General features: G+C 38.3%; 1 protein-coding gene across 5 annotated transcripts in view; it reads left to right on the top strand.

Moving 5' to 3' along the window:
- Nucleotides 1-354: 354 nt before the first annotated feature.
- The window catches only part of CUNH2orf42 (chromosome unknown C2orf42 homolog), a 36,756-nt gene continuing 14,694 nt past the window's right edge, over nt 355-22,416 (top strand). The window contains exons 1-7 of one of the 5 annotated variants that reach the window (XM_020985324.2): nt 355-460; nt 7,867-8,701; nt 11,825-11,935; nt 13,042-13,146; nt 15,259-15,363; nt 18,310-18,417; nt 20,638-20,738. In XM_020985324.2, the coding sequence (XP_020840983.1) occupies nt 7,879-8,701; nt 11,825-11,935; nt 13,042-13,146; nt 15,259-15,363; nt 18,310-18,417; nt 20,638-20,738 (1,353 nt within the window). In that variant the 5' untranslated portion in view covers nt 355-460; nt 7,867-7,878. The other 4 variants (XM_020985326.2, XM_020985322.2, XM_020985325.2 and 1 more) reach the window with 4 other exon arrangements.

Here is a 22,416-nt window from a genome sequence, read left to right on the forward strand (position 1 = left end):
AGGCTACTCTGAGTGTTAACAGTTTTCTTCCAAGTTCGGGTTCATTTCTGTGCGAGAATACAAAGAATGGATAGCCTTTCTGCGTGCTCCGCTTCCTCTATCTCGTTCCCACTTCCAATATTTAAGACGGTAACCTTTTTTGTCTTTGCACGACCTACAACGCCTAGCACTCTTCCCCATATTCAAGGCAGAGCGCTTACAAGATCGTTACGGAATTTAATTGAATTCAGCAAGGCAAAACTACTACTACTCCCAGCTGGCCTTTGGGGCGGGAGAAAGGAGTGGGACGTGCATTATCCGCCACGTGGAAGCTTGTCGACCAATCGTGGCTGCCGTTACAGCTGGCGGTTGGCAGCTTCTCGTAAGAAGCCATGGCGGAGGGTCTGAGTTGAGGGTTGGCTGTGGCGGCTGCCAGTTTGGGGCTCTAGGGCAAAGCTGCGGGCTGAGGCTGCCAAAACAGGTATATATGAGCAATGTAGCGCGTCAGGAGGGGACGGTTTGTCAGGGGGCAGAGGACTGCCATACTACCAAACCGAGGCAAGGGCGTCGGGAGGCAGAAGGTGCTGAGAGAGGCCGGTGCCTCCGCTCCGTCTGCCTGACAGCCAGCGGAAGTGACGTGCGAGGGCACGGAGCATGCCGGGAGGCTGCCCTCCGCCGAGGGTGGCGGGGCTCCGAGGACCTGCTCGTCCCCGTCACGCCCAGACGGGATGGAGAGGAGGCGGTCTGGGCTGGAGGAAAGGCGGGTCCAGAGCTGGGGGAGGCCGTGAGGTGGGTACCGTTCCCAGGGAGGAGGCTGACGGGCGCTCATGTCCACCTGAGCCACAGCACCAGGATCGGGGACTGTCGGAGCTGGAGGCACCTTAGACGTAATCCAGTACCACCCCTTCATCGTGCGGCGGAGGAAACTGAGGCGCGGGGGGCTGGGGGTCGGGGTGTGCGTGGTGGGTGAGACGACAGGGACTTTCCCGGGGTCGCACAGTTAGTTGGTGGCGTGGACAGGATTCGACCTCCGCGTCTTCGATTCCAGATCCAGGGCTCTTTCCGCTCCTCACCTTTTGCCTTGCTTCAGGCGGGGCAAGGGTGCCCCGTGCCCCGGGGGGAGGCAGAGGTGCTGCCTCCGGGCCCCGGCTGGGGGCTGCGGGGAGCAGGGCTGTCCAAGCCGGCTCCCTCGTTACCCACCTGTGCGATCCCGGACAAGCGACCCAAACTCTCAAGCCGCAGTAAAGGGCTGATAATTCCTGTGCTAGCTCCCCTTCAGGTTTGTTGTGAGGAACGTGCCTTTTGAACCCTAAAGATGATGATTATGATATCTGACTTTTCTCTGACTCTTTTAACATTTGTAAGTTATGCTGTTTGAGCCTCAATCACGACTGCCGATTATCGGATAGGATCGTAGATTTAGAGCAGGTACGAAGTCACCAAATCCAACTTCTCGTTTTGCATATAAGAAGACTGAACCCCAGAGAAAATTAGGACATATACGGGGTCACAGTGGTAGTAAGTAGCTGAGCTGGGATGTGAATCCAGGACTTAGGTTTCACTGTTCATTTCAAAACTGATTTGGAGAAAGCTTCTTTGCAGTCTGTGATCTTTACAGAGGAACAGATATCTACAAAACTGATAGCTAAAGAGTAAATGTCTCATAGCTGAGGACTGAGTAATAGTATTTTGTAAAACTTCCTTCTTGCTATCTATGCCTTATGTTTCCAAATCAGTACTATAATAGTTGAGTATTCCTTTCCTCTCCCCCCCAACAAAAAAAAACACAAAAAACAAAAAAACCAAACCAAACACCTTTCGTGTTATTTTGAGATGGAAGCAAGAGGATAAATAGTGAAATGAGAACTGTTCTCCACCAAATTCCTCCAGTGTTTGATCATAGTTTAGAGGTGATTCTAGGTTTTTTAGGACTATGCCAGTGGAGCAGAAACTCTAACATCTCCTGCTAAGATGAAAAGGGGCTTTGAGTGGTGAGGCTCGATGAGGAACTGTGTCTGTCATTCAAAGAAATCCTAGCTATATTTGGTTAGGCTCATCATGAGGTTGGGGGCAAAGTGATTTGGCCATAGCAACTCTCAAGGACTGTCTACTAAGTCATAGTGTTGTTGTCAACTTCCTGGGAATCTACATATGGAAGAAATCACAGGTCCCTGAGGAAGAGATCACTAAAACATTTTACAAATTTGAGATTGGTATTATTACTAAGATGGAATGACAGTATTTTCTCTGTCTACCTCTCAGAATTATTGTGGTGATGAAATAAATAATGTGAAAGTATTTTTTAAAGCTTTGGAGTATTTTACAAGTGTACAATATTTGAGTATTTTAAAATATTCAGTGACAGGATGCAGGCAAAATCTTTGTTACAAAGAAGAGGGAGATGTGTAAAAAGATGAAGTAGTATGAGAAAAGGAAAAGTAGTATGACAAATCTGAAGAGGGAAAAGTTTGCTTTTTGGTGTGTGTGTGTAGGAATGCTTTGTAGAGGAGGGAGCATTTGAGTAGAGGAAAAAAGGGCAGGTAGAGATATGGGGTGTCAGAGGAGATGTCGATTTCAGGTAAAGGAGATGGTGTGAGTGAGAAGGCACAGAGGAAAGAACAGGAGGGTAGGGAGTAGAGAATAATTCAGTTTGAAAGGTAGTTTGAAGATAAATTGTGTCTGGCTTTGAATGCCAGGATTAGGAGTTTATACATTATTTGTTAGGCAGCAGTAGGGTGCCATTTATTTATTAGTTGCCATTAGTAAACAATTTTATAAGTTCCTGTATCCAAAAAAAAAATATCACCAGACTTTTGGAAATGAGTCTCCTTCTTGAAAACTTAGCTAGCTGGTTCTTAGATCACATTCTATACTTAAATCACATGCTTAGATCACATTCTATACTTAAATCTTTTCTAGCTTGCTTGGGCCTGTTAAAGCTTGGCATTTCTTCAAGAAACCAGAATCCCCTCCATGCCACAGTGAGGCATTAGTGGAAGACTTTGGTGAAGAACAAATGTAAATATAATTTTTGTTAGGCTGCCCCGTGCATCTGAAGTGGCATGCTTCCTTTTTTTTTTCATAATTAAATTTTATTTTTTTCAATTAGCAAAAACCTGCCTTCATTCCTTCCACTTCCCTCACAATTATTTTTTGTTACTTACATGCTAACACATATAACCTAAAGAGTTAAATTCAATCAATCAAGCATTTATTAGTGCTTTTTATGTGCTAGACTCTGTGCCTAAATTCACTTCAAACATTAAATGCCTGCTTATGTGGAAGGAAGGGTCTTTTAGAAGAATATAATACTATATAGTACATTATTTCTATTTTTGTCAGTCAGCAAGCATTTATTAGGTGCTTACTATGTTTTAGGTACTGCAATTGAGTTATCCATACAAAAATTAATGCTTTCTTAGCATTTTGAGATAGATGAAATAGGTGTTGTCATTTCCATTTTTATTACATTTTTCAAAGTTACTGTTGTGGCAATCATGATCACTTGATGATTTGGTATACTGAGATACTGTTTCACTTTTATACCTGGAAGAATGTGCAAGAACAGCTTGTATCTTTTAGAAGTACAAACGTCTACAAAGTGAACACTTTGTTATGCCTTACTTGTGGTTCTGATATTTTAAAGTAAAAGCAAGTTAACGTCAAATAAGAATCAGGAAAACTGTTCAGAAAGTCCATTGACTCTTTGAAATGCCAACCTACCCATGGTGGCTAAAAATATTGATGTCATAATATGTAATATTTAAAATTATGAGTTGTCTTTAAAATTTATTTGAAAATAATAATTCTGAAAATCATTAAATAGATTAATAAATTACACTTGGTGGTTTAGTTCACTGATTTTTTTGTTTATGGGGAACCTTCATCCCTAGAATCTGGTGGTTTCCAAAATAATTTTGGAAAATTATATATATATATATATGTATATTTAAAAAATAGGTTTTTATTGATATCTTTCATTTTTACATCAGGATTTTAAATTCCAAGTGGAGGAGCTTTCATTTTGTCTTAGAGGCAAGAGGGAGGCACAGGAGCTGCTTTGAGCATCAAAGGGAGATAGTCAGACTTATGCTTTGGGAATATCAATTTGGCAGCTATGTGAGTGGTGGATTGGAGGAGGGTAAGACCAACTGGAGACAAACAGTAATCCTGGCAAAAGGTTATGAGGGCCTGAACTGTGTAAATAAAGAGGAATGGTGGTTAGGAGAAATTGGGAGGTGGAATCAACAATACTCAACAATAGGTGGGAATATGAGGGGGACAGTAAAGATGACCCCAAGGTAACTTACCTGGGTTAAGTATGATCGAGGCCTTAGAAGAAATAGAGAAGTTAGAAAGAAAGAAGGTTTTTCAGAGGAAAAATAATTCTGTTTTGGGCATATTGAGTATGAAATACCTGGTGATATGGATCTGGAACTCAGGAATGAGACTCTGGATTTATAGCTCTGGGAAGCATTTACATAGATATTTGAACTTATGGGAGATATAGAGATGACTGAGAAAAAGAGTATAGAGGGATAGAAGAGGGCCCAGTGCAAAACCCTGGGATACATCCTGGGAGCAGGACATGGATTATAATCCAGCAAAGGAGGCTGTGAAGGCCAGATAGGAGAACTAAAAGAGACAGTGTAACTAAAACCCAGAGAGGAGGAAACGATTTTAGACTCAGAACTGGGACACCTGCAGTCACCAACTCCAACCCCTTCATTTTATATGTGGAGAAACTTGGGCTTAGAAAGGTAGTGATTTGCCTAAGATTATGGCGCTACTAGGCAGCAGGGCCAGTTCTCAGACTGTGCAAACCTTTTGACTCCAAATCCCATGTACTTTCCACCGTAGGGAGAGGATAGCTTAAAGGAACAGAGGTGGTCAGCTGTGCAGAATATTTCAGAGAAGTCAAGAAGAATGAAAACTGAGAAGAAACCACTTTGTATACATATCGTATATACAGGAGCTGAGTTTTTGACCTGGATGTTTTCATGTTTCTATGATTTAAGCAAATCAGAACCTCCCTGAAACTAACTTTCCTCATTTGTAAAATGAAGGTAATACTTAAGCTTAGAAGATCAAATAAGATGGTCTGTGCAAAGTGCTTTGTAAATCACAAAGATCTGCGGAAATGTGAGCTATTGTATCTTCTCTGCTAAATAGTGATAATGCTTTATTTCAGTAGAGCTAAAAGACCTGCATTTGTGTTCTAGCTCTTACCAGTACTAGCTCTGTGGCAAATCACTTAAGTTCTCTGAGTTTCTTTTCTCTTTTCCTCCTTTCCTTTTTCTTTGTAAAATGGGGATTGTAAGAATACTTGTACTATTTATCTTACAGGATTGCTGTGAGAAACATACTTTGTACACTTGGGCCTTTATTAAATTCCTCTCCAAAGGTACATGAGGACTACCTGGTATAGATAACAACCTCATTGTACAGATGAGAAACTTGAAGCTCAGATTGTTCGAGTGACTTGCCTAAGGTCACGCACTAGTTAGTGGGAAGGGGATAAGAATGTAGGTGTTCTGACTCTTCATAGAGTATTCTTTCTTCTCTACCAAGTGAAGATGATGAGATGCAGGCACAGAAATATACTGAGTTTGAAAGTTCTGCACAAACAACATGATTATTAGATAGAGTGTGCTGTACCCACTAGGAACTCTGTGTTTTCAGCTAATCTCTCTTTTGGCCATATGAATGTTCCTTTTACTCATACATGTTACAACCTATTCACCCTTTCTTACAAATGTTTTTGTTGACTGGCTGTGCCAGTCTTGTTCATGTTTTTCTATAAATCCTCCATGGAGGAGCTACCTCAAATGTCGCTTGAAGCTTTACTCCAGTCCTTTTCATAGTCTGTGGGTATCATTGCAGCGCTGGGCTGTTATTTTTCATGCCATATGACCAGCCCACCTTTTAAAAATTCAGTGATAGTGGTGACTTTTAATTGCATAGGAATGCAGGCTAGCTTTTTCAAAGTAGTTTTATCTGTATTCCAGCATATCTTATCAATTTATTAATTGATTGCATGAAAACATGGCTTTTGGAGAAAGTTCTTTCTATGGGAACCGAACTGAGCGGATCCTCCCTGATGGGTTGATTTATTGTATGATATATAGGCATGAGGCTTTGGAGTAGTTTACAAGCCTTTGGCTTCTTTCATTTCTTGACAAACCCTATTTTTCATCATGATCCTTTACCTTCCACTGTACCCACTTTTACTCTTTAGTTTGTCAGTGTCAAAGTAAATGTTCACTTAGTTTAGAAGCTCTTGTGTTCTTCATATAAGTCCTCTACTACTTCTTTCTCTGGAACAAACGTCAAACTACAGTCATTTTTATAGTGGTATGTTTGCTTATGCTTATTGTGAATACATTAAGGCAAAATAATTGACTTTCTCACAAAATGGTTTCTTGGCTTATAAGAAGGCATGAAACCAGCTCGCAGTTCCTTTATTCATTTCTCTGAAAAGAACCTGTGACTTACCCTTCTATTTAGTTTCATGGCTTTTATGCCTTTAGTTTGATTCATTGCAATAATATCACTATAAATGTGGTTCATTTCCTCCAGTAGTGTATCTGTTGGCCTTCAGATAAATATTTCTGATTGAATATTATCAACATGAGGTGGAAAGGGAAATAAACAAATTAACCAGGCCATCTAGGGAGCAATGCTAACATGTCAGCATTCAGAAACAAAGATTTACACTGTTTGGTCTTATGAGAAGCAATATGATATGAAATATGGTATAAAATAGTATAGAATTAGAAATCAGGGGAATTTGCATCCAGGCCTAACTTTGTTCATGAACTTGTTATGTTATCTTGGCAAGTCACTTAAACTCTTTTTGTCTCTGTTTCATTGTTTGTTGTAAACTTTCCTACCTCTCACAGTGTTATAATGCCCAAATGAGATCATGTACATGTAATTTCTTTGATATAAAGCACACCACCTATTATTATATTCATTATTTTTATTAGCAAGGATGAATATCTAACTATTATACAAGTGTTATCAGCTGCCTCTTTTCTAGTGACATTGTCACTATTTATATTTTTTGACAATAAATTACCATTCTGGCCAATGATTTTTCTTAGAACCTAGTATCCTCCTATCATCTGTAATAATTTGGATTCCTTCTTTTCTGTTTCCTCTTTAGACATTTTTCTTCTTTGTTAATTTTAGGCTAAAGTCAATTCACTGTGGAATGTAATGAGAATCTTGCCTAATCTTTGGAACCATCAGGCAGGTGCCCTGCCATTGGCTGATCAGGAAAGAGGAGGCAGAATGTCCTCATTGTTACACCATAAGTTTAAAACTTCAGACTCTGGCTTGGTTAGTGCCAGTGACTTGGACAGGTTGTTTTTGGCACCTCTTCTCTGTGATCACCAGCTGATGAGATAAATACCTTCCAGGCCTTGTGAATCCACAAAGCAGTTAGGTCTTGCCATCATCTAGGTGCGACAGTTGCTTTGCTACTCTGAGATCATTTGGGGGTTTTAGGGAACTCTGGAAGGGAAAGAAACGTTCTTGTCCTTTAGCTCCTTACTCAAGGATAGCATGTTAAAGCTAAAGGATTAGGTTAGATGTTCTCTCTATCTTGGTCATTTTATAGAGCAGAAGCTCATCCTGAAGAAAACTTTTAACACTTTGGTCATATGAAACACCAACATTATGTTATGTGCCATAGAGAATACATAAAATACACTGTTTCCCTATGCTTTATTTTGCTAGTAGGTTCAAATTGATATTTATGTTTGGGATTTCACTTGGAAGGTGGTGCATGACTTTTGTAAATGCTTTCTTCAATACTGCATATAAACTAAGTATTTGTTATGAATTTTACGTCTCTGCTGATAGGCTTGATGTGTTTTCTAGGGCCTGTGAAAAATGGAACCAAACTCACTGAGGACCAAAGTTCCAGCATTTTTATCTGATCTGGGAAAAGCCACCTTGCGGGGGATCAGGAAGTGTCCCCGGTGTGGCACATATAATGGGACCCGAGGACTGAGTTGTAAGAACAAAACGTGTGGAACCATCTTTCGCTATGGAGCACGAAAGCAACCCAGCATTGAAGCGGTCAAAATAATCACAGGATCTGATCTGCACATCTACTCAGTACGGCAGCGAGACAGAGGTCCCGATTACCGATGTTTTGTGGAGCTGGGTGTCTCAGAGACGACCATTCAGACAGTGGATGGTACCATCATTAGCCAGCTGAGCTCAGGACGATGTTATGTCCCCTCATGTTTAAAAGCAGCCACTCAAGGTGTTGTTGAAAATCAGTGTCAGCATATCAAGCTGGCCGTGAACTGCCAGGCAGAGGCCACACCTTTGACCTTGAAAAGCTCAGTCTTGAACTCAATGCAGGCCTCCCCAGAAACCAAACAAACCATCTGGCAGTTGGCCACAGAACCTACTGGCCCACTGGTACAGAGGATTACTAAAAACATTTTGGTGGTAAAATGCAAGGCCAGCCAGAAGCACAGCTTGGGGTATTTGCATGCGTCCTTTGTTCAGAAAATCAGTGCCAAGAGCATGACAGAGCGCCGGTTCTTCTGCTCCTGCCAGACTCTGAAATCAAACAAGTCAAACACCTCCAAGGATGAGCTGGCCCAGAGATGCATTCACTTCTTTGCATGCATCTGTGCCTTTGCCAGTGACGAAACATTGGCTCAGGAATTCTCTGACTTTCTCAGTTTTGATTCCAATGGTAGGTGGGGTTGGCACATGCACTCTTTTCATTTCTAAAATGAGAAGGAATGGTTGAGTGAAATAAGTGCCAGAATCTTAAAAAGAGTGAGCAGTAGCACCTGGTAGTGTTTTAAGAAAAGCTTGTAATCTTAAGAGACAACTAGTTGCTTTAAGATTCAAAGATATAGGGCTTTCCTTATCTGTATCACAAACGGTAGTATAGATTGATATCTAGAGGCCTCTCAAATGTAGTTTTTGAAGCTGTATTTCTGACCGTGAAAGTAACTGAGTTTGTCCATTTTTAAATAAGATAAATTAACAGAAATATTTGGTGTTAAAAACATAGCAAACAAGGTCTTCTCTTATCTGAGTATATAGCACAGTTAGACTACATTGAAATTTGTTTCATTCAGTTTGTCACAATTTGTATGTGACTATTCAGAGAGTTACAAACCCCTAATTCATATGGTAAGAAGATGACCCTTGATGAATTAGACAGCTTAAACTTGACTTTTTCATCTTTTTCATGGTAGTCTTTAAAAAGCCTAAGAATCTTCAATTTTCTTTCTGCTTTTTTCTGATTTTTGAAGATGCAGAAAACTGCAATGTCTTTATTCTCTGTGTGGTCCTTAAAAAGTCTGAAGATCAATTATAGTTTCTGATTTTACCTTCCTTTTGATTTCAGTGATATTTCCTTTTTTCTGTTCCCCCAAATATACAATAAAAAAAGAAACCTTCATAACAAATATACATAGTAAAACAAAAATTCCCACATTGACGATGTCTCATTCTGCATTTTAAGTCCAATGCCTCTCTGGCAGGAGGTGGGATGGTATGCTTCTTTTTTTGGTCCTCTGGATTGTACTTTATTATTGCATTCATCAGAGTTCTAAAATCTTTGATAGTTGTTTGTCTTTATAATGTTGTCATTGTATAAATTGCTCTTCTAATTCTAATTTCCTCTGAAACTGTTTATTGTCATTTTTCGTGTCACAATTTTCCATTATATTCATATACTATGGTTTGTTTAGCCATTACCCAATAGGTGGGCACCCTATTATTTTCCAGCTTTTTGCTACTATGAAAAGGGCTGCTATTTTTGTCCTTTTCCTCTTTCTGTGGGTTCTTTCCTTTTTAAAATTTCTTTGGGCTATATGTCTACTAGCGGGTGGAGGGGTAAGAACAGTTGAGTGACTTTTGGGACATAATTCCAAATTGTTTTCCAGAATGACCATACCAATTCACAGCTCCACCAACAGTGCATTAGTTTGTTTCCTTGCAGCCTTTCCAGCATTTGTCATTTTCCTCTTCTGTTATCTTTGCCAATCACTGATGAGTACGAGATGGAGCCCCAGAGTTGCATTAATTTGCAATTTCTTTAATTATTAGTTATTTGGAGGATTTCCTCACATAATTGTTAATAGCTTGGATTTCTTACTTTGAAAACTGACCACTCATACCCATTGACTATTGGAGAATGGTTCTTATCTTGAAATTGGAATCAATTCTTGGTAAATCTCGTCTATGATATCTTTTATCAGAGAATCTTGCTGTAAGGATTTCCCCCCCAGTTACCTGTTTGTTTTCCTTTTAATTTTAACTGTACTGGTTCTATTTGTGTAAAACATTCTAATTATGAGATTAAAATTGTCCATTTTATCTCTGTGATCATTCTGTCCCTTATTTGGTTATGTATTTTTCCCCATCCAAAGATCAGAAGGATAATTTTTTTCTTTGCTTCCCTAATTTGCTGATAATGGCACTTTTTATGATTTAAGTCACTGTCCATTTGGAGTTGATCTTGGTATACACTGTGAAATGTTGGAATGTAACTAATTTCTTTCATACTGTTTTCTAATTTTCCTAGCAGTTTTTATCAAATAGTGAGTTGTTATCTCAGTAGTTAGGGTCTTCGTGTTTATCAAACACTAAGCTACTAGATTTGCTTGATTCTATTCTACACATTATATCCCTAATTTGTTTCACTGATTGACCTCTCTTTTTTAACTGTTATGAAATCATTGAGATGATTGCTGCTTTATTAAATAGTTTGAAATTTGATACTGAAAGGCCCCCTGCTTTCTCACTTTTTTCCCATTCCTTTTCTTGAGATACTTGACCTTTTGTTCCTCTAGATGAAGTTCTTTATTATTTTTTCTAGCTCTATAAAATGATTCTTTGGTAGTTTGAATAAGTGAGTTAATTTAGGTAACATTGCAATTTTATTATATTGGCCTATCTATGAACAATTAATATTTCTCTAATTATTTAGGTCTGTATGTTTCTGTAGAGAGAATTTTATAGTTGGATTTATGTAGTTCCTGAGTGTGTCTTAGGAGATAGATTCCCAAGTATTTTACACATTCTTTATTGGAATTTGTCTTTTTATGTCTTGTTGCTAGTTTTTTTTTGGTAGTAACAAGAATGTCACTGATTTATGTGGTTTATTTTATATCCTATAATTTTACTGCATTAATTGGTTCTATTAATTTTTAAAGTTGACTCTTTAGGATTTACCAAGAATTTAAAATCATATCATCTGTAGGAAATGACCATTTTGTTTCTTCTTTGCCATTATCATGCCCTTGATTTCTCTTTCTTGTCCTACTGCTATAGCTAGCATTTCCAGCACAATGTTTACGCTAGAAAGATTGGAATTTAAGAATACCTTGAAGGGCCAAACTGTCAATTGGCAGTGCATTTTTTAATCCATAAGGCACATAAAAAAAGATAGGATTTTTCTTTCAGAGTAAAATTATAATAAAACTTTTGTATCACTTAATATGCTTGGTCCTACTGTGAAGTAGTAGTGATAATGGACATCCTTATTTTACTCCTCAATCTTATTGGATTTCAGTGATTAAAAAATGCAAAATGTATTTATATCCAATTGACAGCCATCATCTAACTATTTATCTTTAAGGTTCTATGCACACTTTCCTTCCCCTTTCACTCCTTGGCCTTTCTCTCATATTGAAAAAACACTTCTATGTATTAGGGAGCTCAGTACTTAAAGGAAGTCTGTTTTGAAACAGATTTAATAAATATTTTGGGGGGTTTGGATTTTTGTAAATTCAGTTTTCTTTAAGTGGGGCACACTGGGTTTCTTAAATGATTGTTAATTTAGAGATCTATTTTCTAGGTCTTAAAGGGATTATTGTGCCCCAGTTAGGTTGTCATTCAGAATCTACAGCACAGATTTGCGAATCCACCACCTCTAAGCCAAAGAAGAGGAAAAGGGATGAAGCATCTGGTGAGAAGCTGTTTTGAACATTTGTTTTATTCTATTTCATATGTTGCTGTGGACCCTCTTGATTTTCTGGGGAATTAAAAGAATTGGGCTTTTTTTTTAGAGTAAATCAAGAAGTAGATTCACATCTAAGGTCAAAATAATGCAACCTCTCTAGCACTCTATCTTCTAAAACTTTCTGAAAAACTTTGTATCTTTAAAAAAATTTTTTTTAATCTAATTAGAACTGTGCTATAGTGTCAGTGAAAGCAGGACTACAAAGCTTGCCCTTTTTCTAGAAAGGACATTTTACCCTTTCCCTGTATCTTATGAGACAGTGGATATGTTATCCAACTTCACCTGCTTCTTGCCAGTTTTGTTCAGAGAGGTAGGGCCAGTTTTGTAAAGGGAGGTAGCTACTTTGCAGAGATGATAGGGTAGGGTTATATATATGGGCACATATAACTGCATATTTGTGAAGTGTTGGTTAGTTTTGTTGGACATTTTTGTCCCCTCTTTTTTACTTATTATAAAGAATGGATCTCTGGGAGGAAGCATACATTGGGAAATGTAGATAACTTAAAAATGAAAGATACAATGAAATTTTATTTAAAAAAATTTTTTTCCGCTTAGTTGTATTTTTTTCAGTTTCAGATTTTCTTCCTTCTCCCATCCCTTCCCCCTCTCATTGAGAAGGCAAGAAATACAAGAGCCATTACAAATGTGAAGTCATACAAAACAAATGTCCTGTTAGCCATGTTCCAACTACAACCCCAAGAAAACCCAAGAAAAAGAGAGAAAGAAAGAAAGAAAAAAAATATGTTTCAGTCTGTACTTTGAGTCCATCACTTCTTTATCTGGAGGTAGATAGCATTTAAAAAAAGATATTTGTTGACCTGAAATTTTCATCCAATGGGATATAATTCCTTTCTGTTAAATACTCAGTTCCACTGTTAATTAAGGAAGTTCAAAACCACATGTAAAGATTTATTTTAATTTCTTTCATCGAATATGCAAAGTATACCTAAGCATTATGTAGGAATCATTGCACATTTTGGTCCCTGCAAAAATTAATCTGTATGTATATCCTGCAGACATATTGCTAAAATTTTCAGTCATTTGTATTTTAGGTACACAAGCCAATAGTCCACTTTTGGCTCAAGATGCAGTGAGCAGTAATCTAAGAAAAAGCAGTTTGAAAAAGCCTGCAGTCACCTCTTCAATAAAAAGGCAGGGTAAGTGTCTCTTTACTGGAATGGCTTCAGGTGTTGGAATTTTATCCCTAGGAATTCAAAGTGCTTTCTTTTGAGAACTGTTCAACTATTTGGACACTGAAAATAGGAAAAGTTGCTATGATTTTGACATAAGGAAACAAGGAGGCTGGAGAAATAGAGAAGGGGGGTTGAGCAATGACAGAATCCTGTTTGTATTACATTTGGAATATAGAATAAATAGTATTGGACTGTTAAATTATATCTTTTAAATGAGCAAATGTAATAGAAATATATTGCATCGTTTTGGTAGGATGGGTGGATTTTGTAGAATTGGGGGAGAGAGGAAGAGAATTCCTTGTTTGGTTTCTTATCTACATGCATCATTGGTATTGCATTTCCTTTCCCTAGCAATACTTTCCAGTTTTATAGTGCTTTTTAGTTTATATTCATCATCCCATTTGATCTTCACAATAACTCTGACGTAAGTGGGGAAGAGCAACAACTTTGTGTTATTACAAACATGCCAAGGTCTTCCCATCCTTAAAAAAACTATCACTTGACTTTGTTTTCTCCTCAAGCAGTCATCTTTTATTTCTTCTCCCTTTTCCAATCATACTCCCAGAAAGGGTCATTTACACATATTGCCTTCATTTCTTCACCACCACCCCCACCCGCACCAAATTAATTCCCTTGCCACCTGACTTCCAATGCCACCACTTGACTGAAACTGCCGTATTCAAGGTTACTAATGTTCTCTCTATTTTTTAAATTAAAAAAAGTTATTTGGAAGCTCTTTACTGCTTTAACAACAACAAAACAACAACTGTGGGATAGTGAGTTTTAACTTCTTCAGCCAGAAGACTCCCCCGTTTCTTGCTGCTTGCTTCTGCTGCCATCTCCCAAAGATTTAAGATGCTTTTCAGACCCTCTTTAGACTGTGACCTTGTAGTTGTAGCCTGATCTTCCTGGTTCACATACTGCCACCTCTGTTAGGGGTTATCAGTATGTCATGAAACTTTTCTTCCAGCTAGAGACAATCTTTTCCTTATTGAATTTCTCTGACCATCTGCCTAGACATCTCCTATGCATTTGTCGTATTATAATTTTCATTATACTTAGCTGCACATTTGTCTTATCCCAGTAATAATAATAATAACTGTTATTATTATTCACATTTATGTGGTGCTTTAATGCTAAGGTTTACAAAATGTAAATAATAATCTTGTGAGGTAGGTGGTACAAGTGGTATTCTCCATTTTACAGATAAGCAAATTGAAGCTTAGAAATAAAATTCATAGTCACACAGTAAAAATCAGAGTTGGGATACCATCTAGGAGACTTCGGATGCATTGTTTTCTACTATACCATGCTGCCCCACTAAATTGCAGGTTCCTAGAGGGCAGAAACTATGTTTTGTTTCTTCTTTGTGTCCCCAGCACCTAGTACAGTATATTGCACATAGTAGGTGATTAAATACATTTGTTCAGTTGGTTAAATGATGGATTGGATGTTTTGTGGTCCAGACCTGTAATTTTATTGTAGAAGTGACTTCCTTCTTCCAAGGAATTTGGGCAGCTGTTCTGCAGCTTATAGTCTTAGAGAGATAAATGACTTACCCAACATCATATAGCCCATTTATGTCTGAAACAAGATTTGAACTCAGGCCTTTGGGACTCCAATGACAGCTCTTTATTCACTACCCTGTGCTTTAGGTACATCTAGATGTATAAGTGTGATATATTAATCCATAGTGTAGAGATCAGTCTAATATACTTGAAGGCAGGTTTTGGCTCTTAAGAAGCCGCGTGGCTATTTTGGTTTCTTTGATGATAAAAATTTAAAAGGAATTAGACTAATTTGTAGGCACCAGTTTATTAAGAACTGTATTAAACAGCCATTTGATGTGTTATACTTAAATTTTTGCTAGGTTTTGAAAATTTGCCAACTTCTCAGTATGTTGATGAATTTTGTTCTAAAAGTTTCCTAGCTAATATAAAAATCCTCTTTTTTTGTCTCCCACTTTTTAACTCTTTGTTTTTTGGTCCTTCCAAATTAGCCAACTTTTCCCCATGTTTTTGACTGTTTATATTGTGAGTAAAAGTGGTTGTTACTGAAGAGATCCTTGTCTTTCAGCCTGCAATCAGTTGCTAGATGAGTCACAAGTGACTTTATCCTTCCAAGATTGGCTGGCCAGTGTCACAGAACGCATCCACCAAACTATGCATTATCAGTTTGATGGTAAGTACTTATTTTTCAGCTGAGCTCTTTCTGGAAGAAGAAACTCGATTGTATTACTGTTGTTACTTTATTCTGAAAGAGTGTTATTGAGCTTCTGTATGTTACTTTGTGTCTGTCAAACTAATAGGTTGAACATTCAGATGCTTTGGGCTGGAAGGAACAAGAGAAGGTTACAGTATGAAGAGAATAGAAATCACAGTAAAAGTGTAGTGCTAATAAAAAGTCTAAGAAATGTAAAAAAAATGCTAGTAACTAAAACTCAGTGAGTACCCATTGTTCTGCTAGCCCTGTGTAGGGAATATACGAGTAGTTGAAGAGATAGTCCAAGACCTATGCATGAAAATTTAATGGAGGTGAGAGGGCATATACATGACAAATGTGCATGCAAAGAAAACAAAAGCAAGAGAAACAATATCATTACACACATTTATATAGCACTTTAAGTGCTTTCTTATTTTGAAGATGTTAAATTATATTCTCAAGGGCTTAGTCCTGCTCCAGTAAATGGAAAGACCATATTCAGGCGTAGAACTAGTCATTGAAATTTAGAATTGGAAAGGACATTACAGATATAGGGAGGTCCAACCTTTGATTATGTAGGGAACCCTTCAACCATATTCTTGACAGATGATCAGCTTCTCTTTCAACATTCTTACATTACAGAGAACTCACTATTTTGCACAGCAGCCCATTCCATCTTGGTTAGAATTCTTTTTCTTTCTTTCTTTTTTCCTTTTTTTTTTTCATTGAGCTGAAGTCTATTAGCTCCTAGCAGTCTGCCTGAGTTCTTCCATCTGGAGCAAAATGGATTAAGTTTACTTCCTCTTTTGGTGACAGTTCTTCACATAGTTGAAGAGATGTCATTGACTCCCTGAGACGGCTCTTCTATAGGCTAAATGTCTATAATTCTTTCAGTTATTCTATGTAAGGCATGGTTTCTAGGCCTTTTATTGTCTGCTTTTTTTTTTTTAGGCAGTTAGGGTTAAGTGACTTGCCCGGAGTCACACAGCTAGTAAGTGTCAAGTGTTTGGTCCGATTTGAACTCAGGTCCTCCTGACTTCAGAGCCAGTGCTCTATCCACTATGCCACCTAACTGCCCCGGCCTTTTATTGTCCTAATCATTTTTGGGATACTCTAGTTTTTTGGTGTCCTTCTGAAAATAGAGACCTAAACACAGCATTATGGTCTGACCAGTCAAGAAAGGTTTAGTGGAGGCATTGAATCATGAAATGGAGATATTATGGCTTTGGTTATAGAGAAGAAGCACAGGGCATTTCAGGAAGATAAGATTGCACATGCAGATACTCCAAGTCAAAGGTAAGCCAATGATGTCCTGAGAATGGAAGCAGATTTAGGTGACTGAAATGGAGCATGAGCTAGAGGGTAAAAACAGGTGGAGGTAGTGAGATAACAGGTGTCAGGGTCTTGAAATAGAAGCCAAAAAGTTAGTATTTGGTATAGAACACATCAAACTGTCAACAAGCATTTATTAAGTGCTTCCTATGTGCTACACACTGTACTGAGGGATATACAGAAAGGCAAAAATGTGACTCATTTGTCCTCAGGGAACTAATATTTTAATGAGTGAGACAACATGCAAATACCTATATACACATAAGATATGTGTGTTGTAAATAAATGTAATTTCAGAGGTAAGGCATTAGAAGTGGGAGAGATCAGGAAATACCTTTTTCAGAAGTTGGAATTTGAGGCGGCTTTTGAAAGAGGCTAGGAACCCAAGAGATGGAGATGAAGAGGGAGTGCATTGCAGACACAGAGGACAGCCCATAAAAAGTCACAGGGTTAGGAAGATAAGAAGGTCAAGAGGAAGAGCAAGAAGGGCCCTTTAGTTGGATTGTAGTATAGAAGGAGGGGTGTAAAGTTTAGCAAGACTGGAAAGGTAAGAAGGGCAAATGTAGTATTTTATATTTAATACTGGAGGTAATAGGGAACCACTGGAATTTATCGAGTAGTGGGGTGACGTGATCAGACCTGCGTTTTGTTTTTCTTTTCTTTTCTTTTCTTTTCTTTTTAATTTTTAGGCAATTGAAGTTAAGTGACTTGCCCAGGGTCACACAGCTAGTAAATGTCAAGTGTTTGGTCTGAGGCCAGATTTGAACTCAGGTTCTCCTGACTTCAGGGCCAGTGCTCTATCCACTGCACCACCTCGGCTGCATTTTGGCAGCTGAGACAGGATGAAGTGGACAGACTTGAAGGAAGAAGACTGATGAGAAGGCTATTATGATAGTCTAGGTGTGAAGTGATGCCTCACAGCAGGGTGGAGGCTGAATTGACAGAAGGATAAGTGTACACTAAAGATTCTAATTGTAGAAATGACAAAACTTAATGAGTTCTCCCTTGCCTACTTGAGGGTGACACTAAGGTTTCAAGCCTGGGTAACTGGGAGGACAGTGATGCCATCTACAGAATCAGAGAGTTGTAAAGAATGAAGCAGGCAGTCATTATTCAATTACAGCAAACGATTCTGAGTGCTTTCCACCTTCCTGTACTAGCTATTTGTTGGGAAGAAGCAGAGCTTTGGCAGGACAGCTCTGAATCTATAGGATTCATTCTCTAAACCTTTCTGTTTCAACTTAGACCAATTCTTGTTAACCCTAACTTTCTGCTTTTTGTGTGTCTGGTATGGTCGTTAGAGAAAAATACTGATGGAGACTTGTCATAAAATTTTAATGATCAAAAGGGATCCTAGCTTTTGGTCTATAGTTGATTCTGACTTAGGTGAGATTGACTTATTTTAACCTTTCTTCACTAACACAAGCTGATGAGATTAAAAATTCAAACTGTACATTCACCTCTTGCCTCTATATGAAGAAACCTCACTGACAGTAATAATTAAATGTTATTGATCTTTAATGCCATGTCCATTTTCCCCATCAGAATGTTCTTTTAGTTTCTTTACTTCAGTTCCGTTTCTTTTTTTTGTAGGCAAACCAGAGCCATTGGTGTTCCACATTCCTCAGTCCTTCTTTGATGCCCTACAACAGAGGATCTCTGTTGGAAGTGCAAAGAAAAGGCTCCCCAACTCCACTACAGGTACAGGATCTTTCAGGAAGACTAATCAACTTCTGGCCTCGTGGCATTGACTGTGAAGCTGTCTTTTTGGATACTTCCAGTGGTGGTTTTCTGCCAACCTTACAGAGTCATGTGCCAGTAACATGGGGCAGGGGTTGGTACTAATATAGGCTTGGAATACTGACCACACTCTTAAAAGGTCGTTATCATTATAATTAAGATTAATCAAGTGATTCCGGGAGCTTCAAACCTGGAAAATTAAGAAGGATGAAATGATGTTACTGAAGAGTTCCTTATCCTGAAGTTTGATGTTTTCTAGATCTGGGTAATTACTTCCCAAAATATTATGGTATATAATAGTTAGAATTTGCCTGGCTTTTTGATGACCATTTTTTTCCTTCCGTGGCTATCAGGTTTGAGTGTTAGCAGATTTTTATTTTGAAGGTCTAAATAACTCTCAGACTTAATATACTTATGTCATTACATCTTCATTTTGGTTTACTTATTTCTTAGCTTTATCTTTTTTTTTTTTAACCAAAGATCTCAAGACACTGAACTTCGGTCTGGTAACTTTAATATTAAGCAGCTGGGAGTAGAGAAGAAAAGACAGAGAAGAGTGTTTAGTTCACAAGTGGTCATGCATTTATTTAATGCTTACTCTGTGCCAGACACTGCTAAATGCAGGGAATACAAAGAAAGGCAAGAACGTCCCTGTCCTTAAGGAGCTCACAGTCTATTGGGGTAAATCATTAGTGGTAGGCCACCTAAGGATAGCTATAGTTGGGAATACATGCTGCTTCCTCTGTAAATATTATTTGATGAGAGGATGTTGAATTCTAGAAATGTTTATGACCCAGTTTTTCAATATTTCCCATGAATCCCTGCGTTTGGGAATATTAGCCCTGGAAACCTTTGCTATGTCTTCCACATGAAACTTGGCTCCTTCAGAATAGAGAAATCCACAGCTTATCAGACTTAAACCTTGAATGGTTATGTTAGTGATTTTTCCTTCATCTTAAGATACATTTAGGGATGCATTTCTCTTCTTTATTTTTGCTAGCCAAATCACATACTATGAAACCCTTTTATACTGGCAGTCCCAAAAGTCTTAGTGCAGTTTTAAGCTTTAAGAGCTTAATATGGAGCAGCTAGGTGGCGCAGTGGATAGAGCACCGGCCCTGAAGTCAGGAGTACCTGAGTTCAAATCTGGCCTCAGATCAAACACTTGACACTAGCTGTGTGACCCTGGGCAAGTCACTTAACCCCAATTGCCTAAAAAAAGAAAAGAGCTTAATATTACACTATTTAATACTTTAAAGCTCTTAAAGCTTAAAACTGCACTAAGATTTTTGGGACCCCCATCTATTGCTTGTATCAGGAAACAAGGCTGATAGCCATGTTATAGGCTAAGCATGTTCAGAAAACTTTTATTATATGTAGTTACTTTGGGGATATGATTTGACCTTGGCTCTTATAATAACCAGCTCAGTTATGATTGGGCCTTTAATGTGTAATCACTTTTATGTAAGAAGAGAGATGAAATTCCAAAGCAGAAGTAGATAACAATAGCATATGCATTACATATAAAAAAGAGGATGCATGGTATTATAAAAGAACACCAGATTTGAAATGAGTTCAAATCCTGGCTGTGCCACAAATCACTCATGTGACCTTTTATGACTTTGGGCAAGTCCCTTCACTTCTTGGAGCCTAAGTCTCCTCATTTGTAAAATGAGGTTGAACTAGATAATCAATAAGGCCCCTTCCTTTCCAGCTCTAAATCTGTGATCCTGTTGTCCTATGACTTGGGTTCATATCCGGGTTCTTATTATCCATGTAACCTGGGGCAAATCACTTTCATTCTCTAGGCCTCAGTTTTCTTGTGTATAAAATGGACTAGATGATCTAGATAAAATTGGACTAGATGATTTTTAAGGACTCATTCACCTCTAAATTCTATGATTTTATGTGATTGTGAAAGAAAATCCAAAAGCAGCACTACACAGACTTTTCATGGCAAGAATTCCACAGTGAAATCTTTGATTTTGTGCCATTTAGCCAATCCCTATGTATTTTAAAAGTTACAAATCTCCATGTAAAGAAAGAACAGCATTGCATTGCTAACCCTTTAGTAACTATAAATGAAATCAAAGAGACTATTGTGTAAAGCTTTTAGTAAACTTTAAAGCTCTATATAAATGTCAGCTGTAATTATTAACCATGTCCCCTTTTTAATTGCAGCTTTTGTGCGAAAAGATGCCTTGCCGCTGGGGACCTTCTCTAAATACACCTGGCACATCACAAATATCCTGCAGGTTAAGCAAATCTTGGACACCCCAGAGGTATGGGAAGTTTGTTATCACAACTCTCTGGAGAAAAAGCACAGAAATGTACACAGACACAGATCTTAATGTGTGATTCTTGCCATGTTGAGTTCTTATGGGGTGCTGCCTTTAAAAATGGTCTCTCCTGCTGTTAAAAAAAAACTTTATCATTCAAAGAAATGTCAGTTCATTACTTTATTACATGTTACAGTCTTCTTGGTAAAGCCCATGTAGTGTAGCTGAAAGAGCAGGAAAACACGGCTTGGAATCCTCATCCTCCTTCTTACTTGGGGTAGGGTCTTGGCTGCCACTCTGGGCCCTCCCTGGTTTCCTCTTCTACAAAATGAGGCCTATTCTAGCTCCAACTTTTATGACAGCCCAGGTAGCCTATTGTAACAGTTCATTGAATTGCAGAGGCTTTCCTTTTTTTGTAGCTGGAGATGACTTAGATAGATTGGTAGCTTTGTTTGACTTCTTTGGTTTTAAGTATTCTTCCTAATGAGAAAAAGTGTTTATTCATTCACTAATCATATTTTAAGCACCTACTGTGTACAAGACACTGGAACTACATGACAAAATGAGAAATAATCCTTTCCTTTAAAGAGCTTTCATATTCCTGGGAGGATTTAATATGTATTCAGATAAATAGATACATGATTTTTGTCCTTTGTCCCACGGTGTGGAAAAGACATTGATAAACTGGACTGTCACAGAATATTGGAGGGCCATCAGCCTATGCCAGAAGGATTGATTGAAGGAACTGGGGGTATTTAGCCTAGAGAAGAGAAGACTTAGGAGGGGACATGATAACTTCTGTTCAAGAATTTGAAAGATTGTCATGTGGAGGAGCGATTAGGCTTTTTCAGTTTTGGCCACTGAGAACAGAAGTAGGAACAGTGGGTTGGAGTTGTATGAAGGCAAATTTAGACTTGATGTCAAGTGCAAGAGTGCAGTTGACTGCCTTGTTAGAGGTCTTCAAGCAGGGTTGGATGGCTACTTGTTGAATATGCGATAGTGGGGAGTTTCTTTTTTGGGTATGGATTGAACTTAGATGGCTGATGAGGTTCCTTCCAACTCTAAAACTGTGATGATTTGAGGAGAGAGGGAACCAGAGGTGTGCTGGAGCCAGTTCATACCAACTGGCAAGAGCTGATTATTAAATTTTCTGTGTGAGCATTTGTATCTCAAAAATCAACAAATGGTACAAATCAGGGCTTGATTAATTGTTTTATTGATTATCTAGACTTAAAAATTTGATGGATGTTAGGTAGACAAAATATTATTACTTCAGATTAAACTCAAAAGTGTATTGGCTAGCTGGGTGACCCTGGACAAGTCACTTAACTCCAATTGCCTCACCAAAAAAAAAAGTGTACTGGTATACGTTTTTTGCAGAGAGCTATTATAGAACATTTACTAGCTTACCACTGGTGAGAACACTAACAACTAGTTAGATCAAGAAAACCTTGCAGTAGGAAGTGGCATTTGAGTTGAGCTAAGAGATTCTAAGAGTTGGAGGTTAGGAGGGGAGAGTGCATTCCAGGCATGGAAAGATTTAACAAGTACATTGAGTGGGAGATGGAACACCACGTTCAGGCAGGAAACAGCAGATAATCTAGTTTGGTTGAAATGTAGAATACATAAAGGTGAGAGTCAGGAGAGGCAGGCTAGAGCCAGATTGGGAAAAGCTTTAGAT

The sequence above is a fragment of the Phascolarctos cinereus genome, unplaced genomic scaffold, assembly GCF_003287225.1.
Source record: "Phascolarctos cinereus isolate Bilbo 61053 unplaced genomic scaffold, phaCin_HiC Scaffold_2;HRSCAF=192, whole genome shotgun sequence".
Classification (NCBI taxonomy): Eukaryota; Metazoa; Chordata; class Mammalia; order Diprotodontia; family Phascolarctidae; genus Phascolarctos; species Phascolarctos cinereus.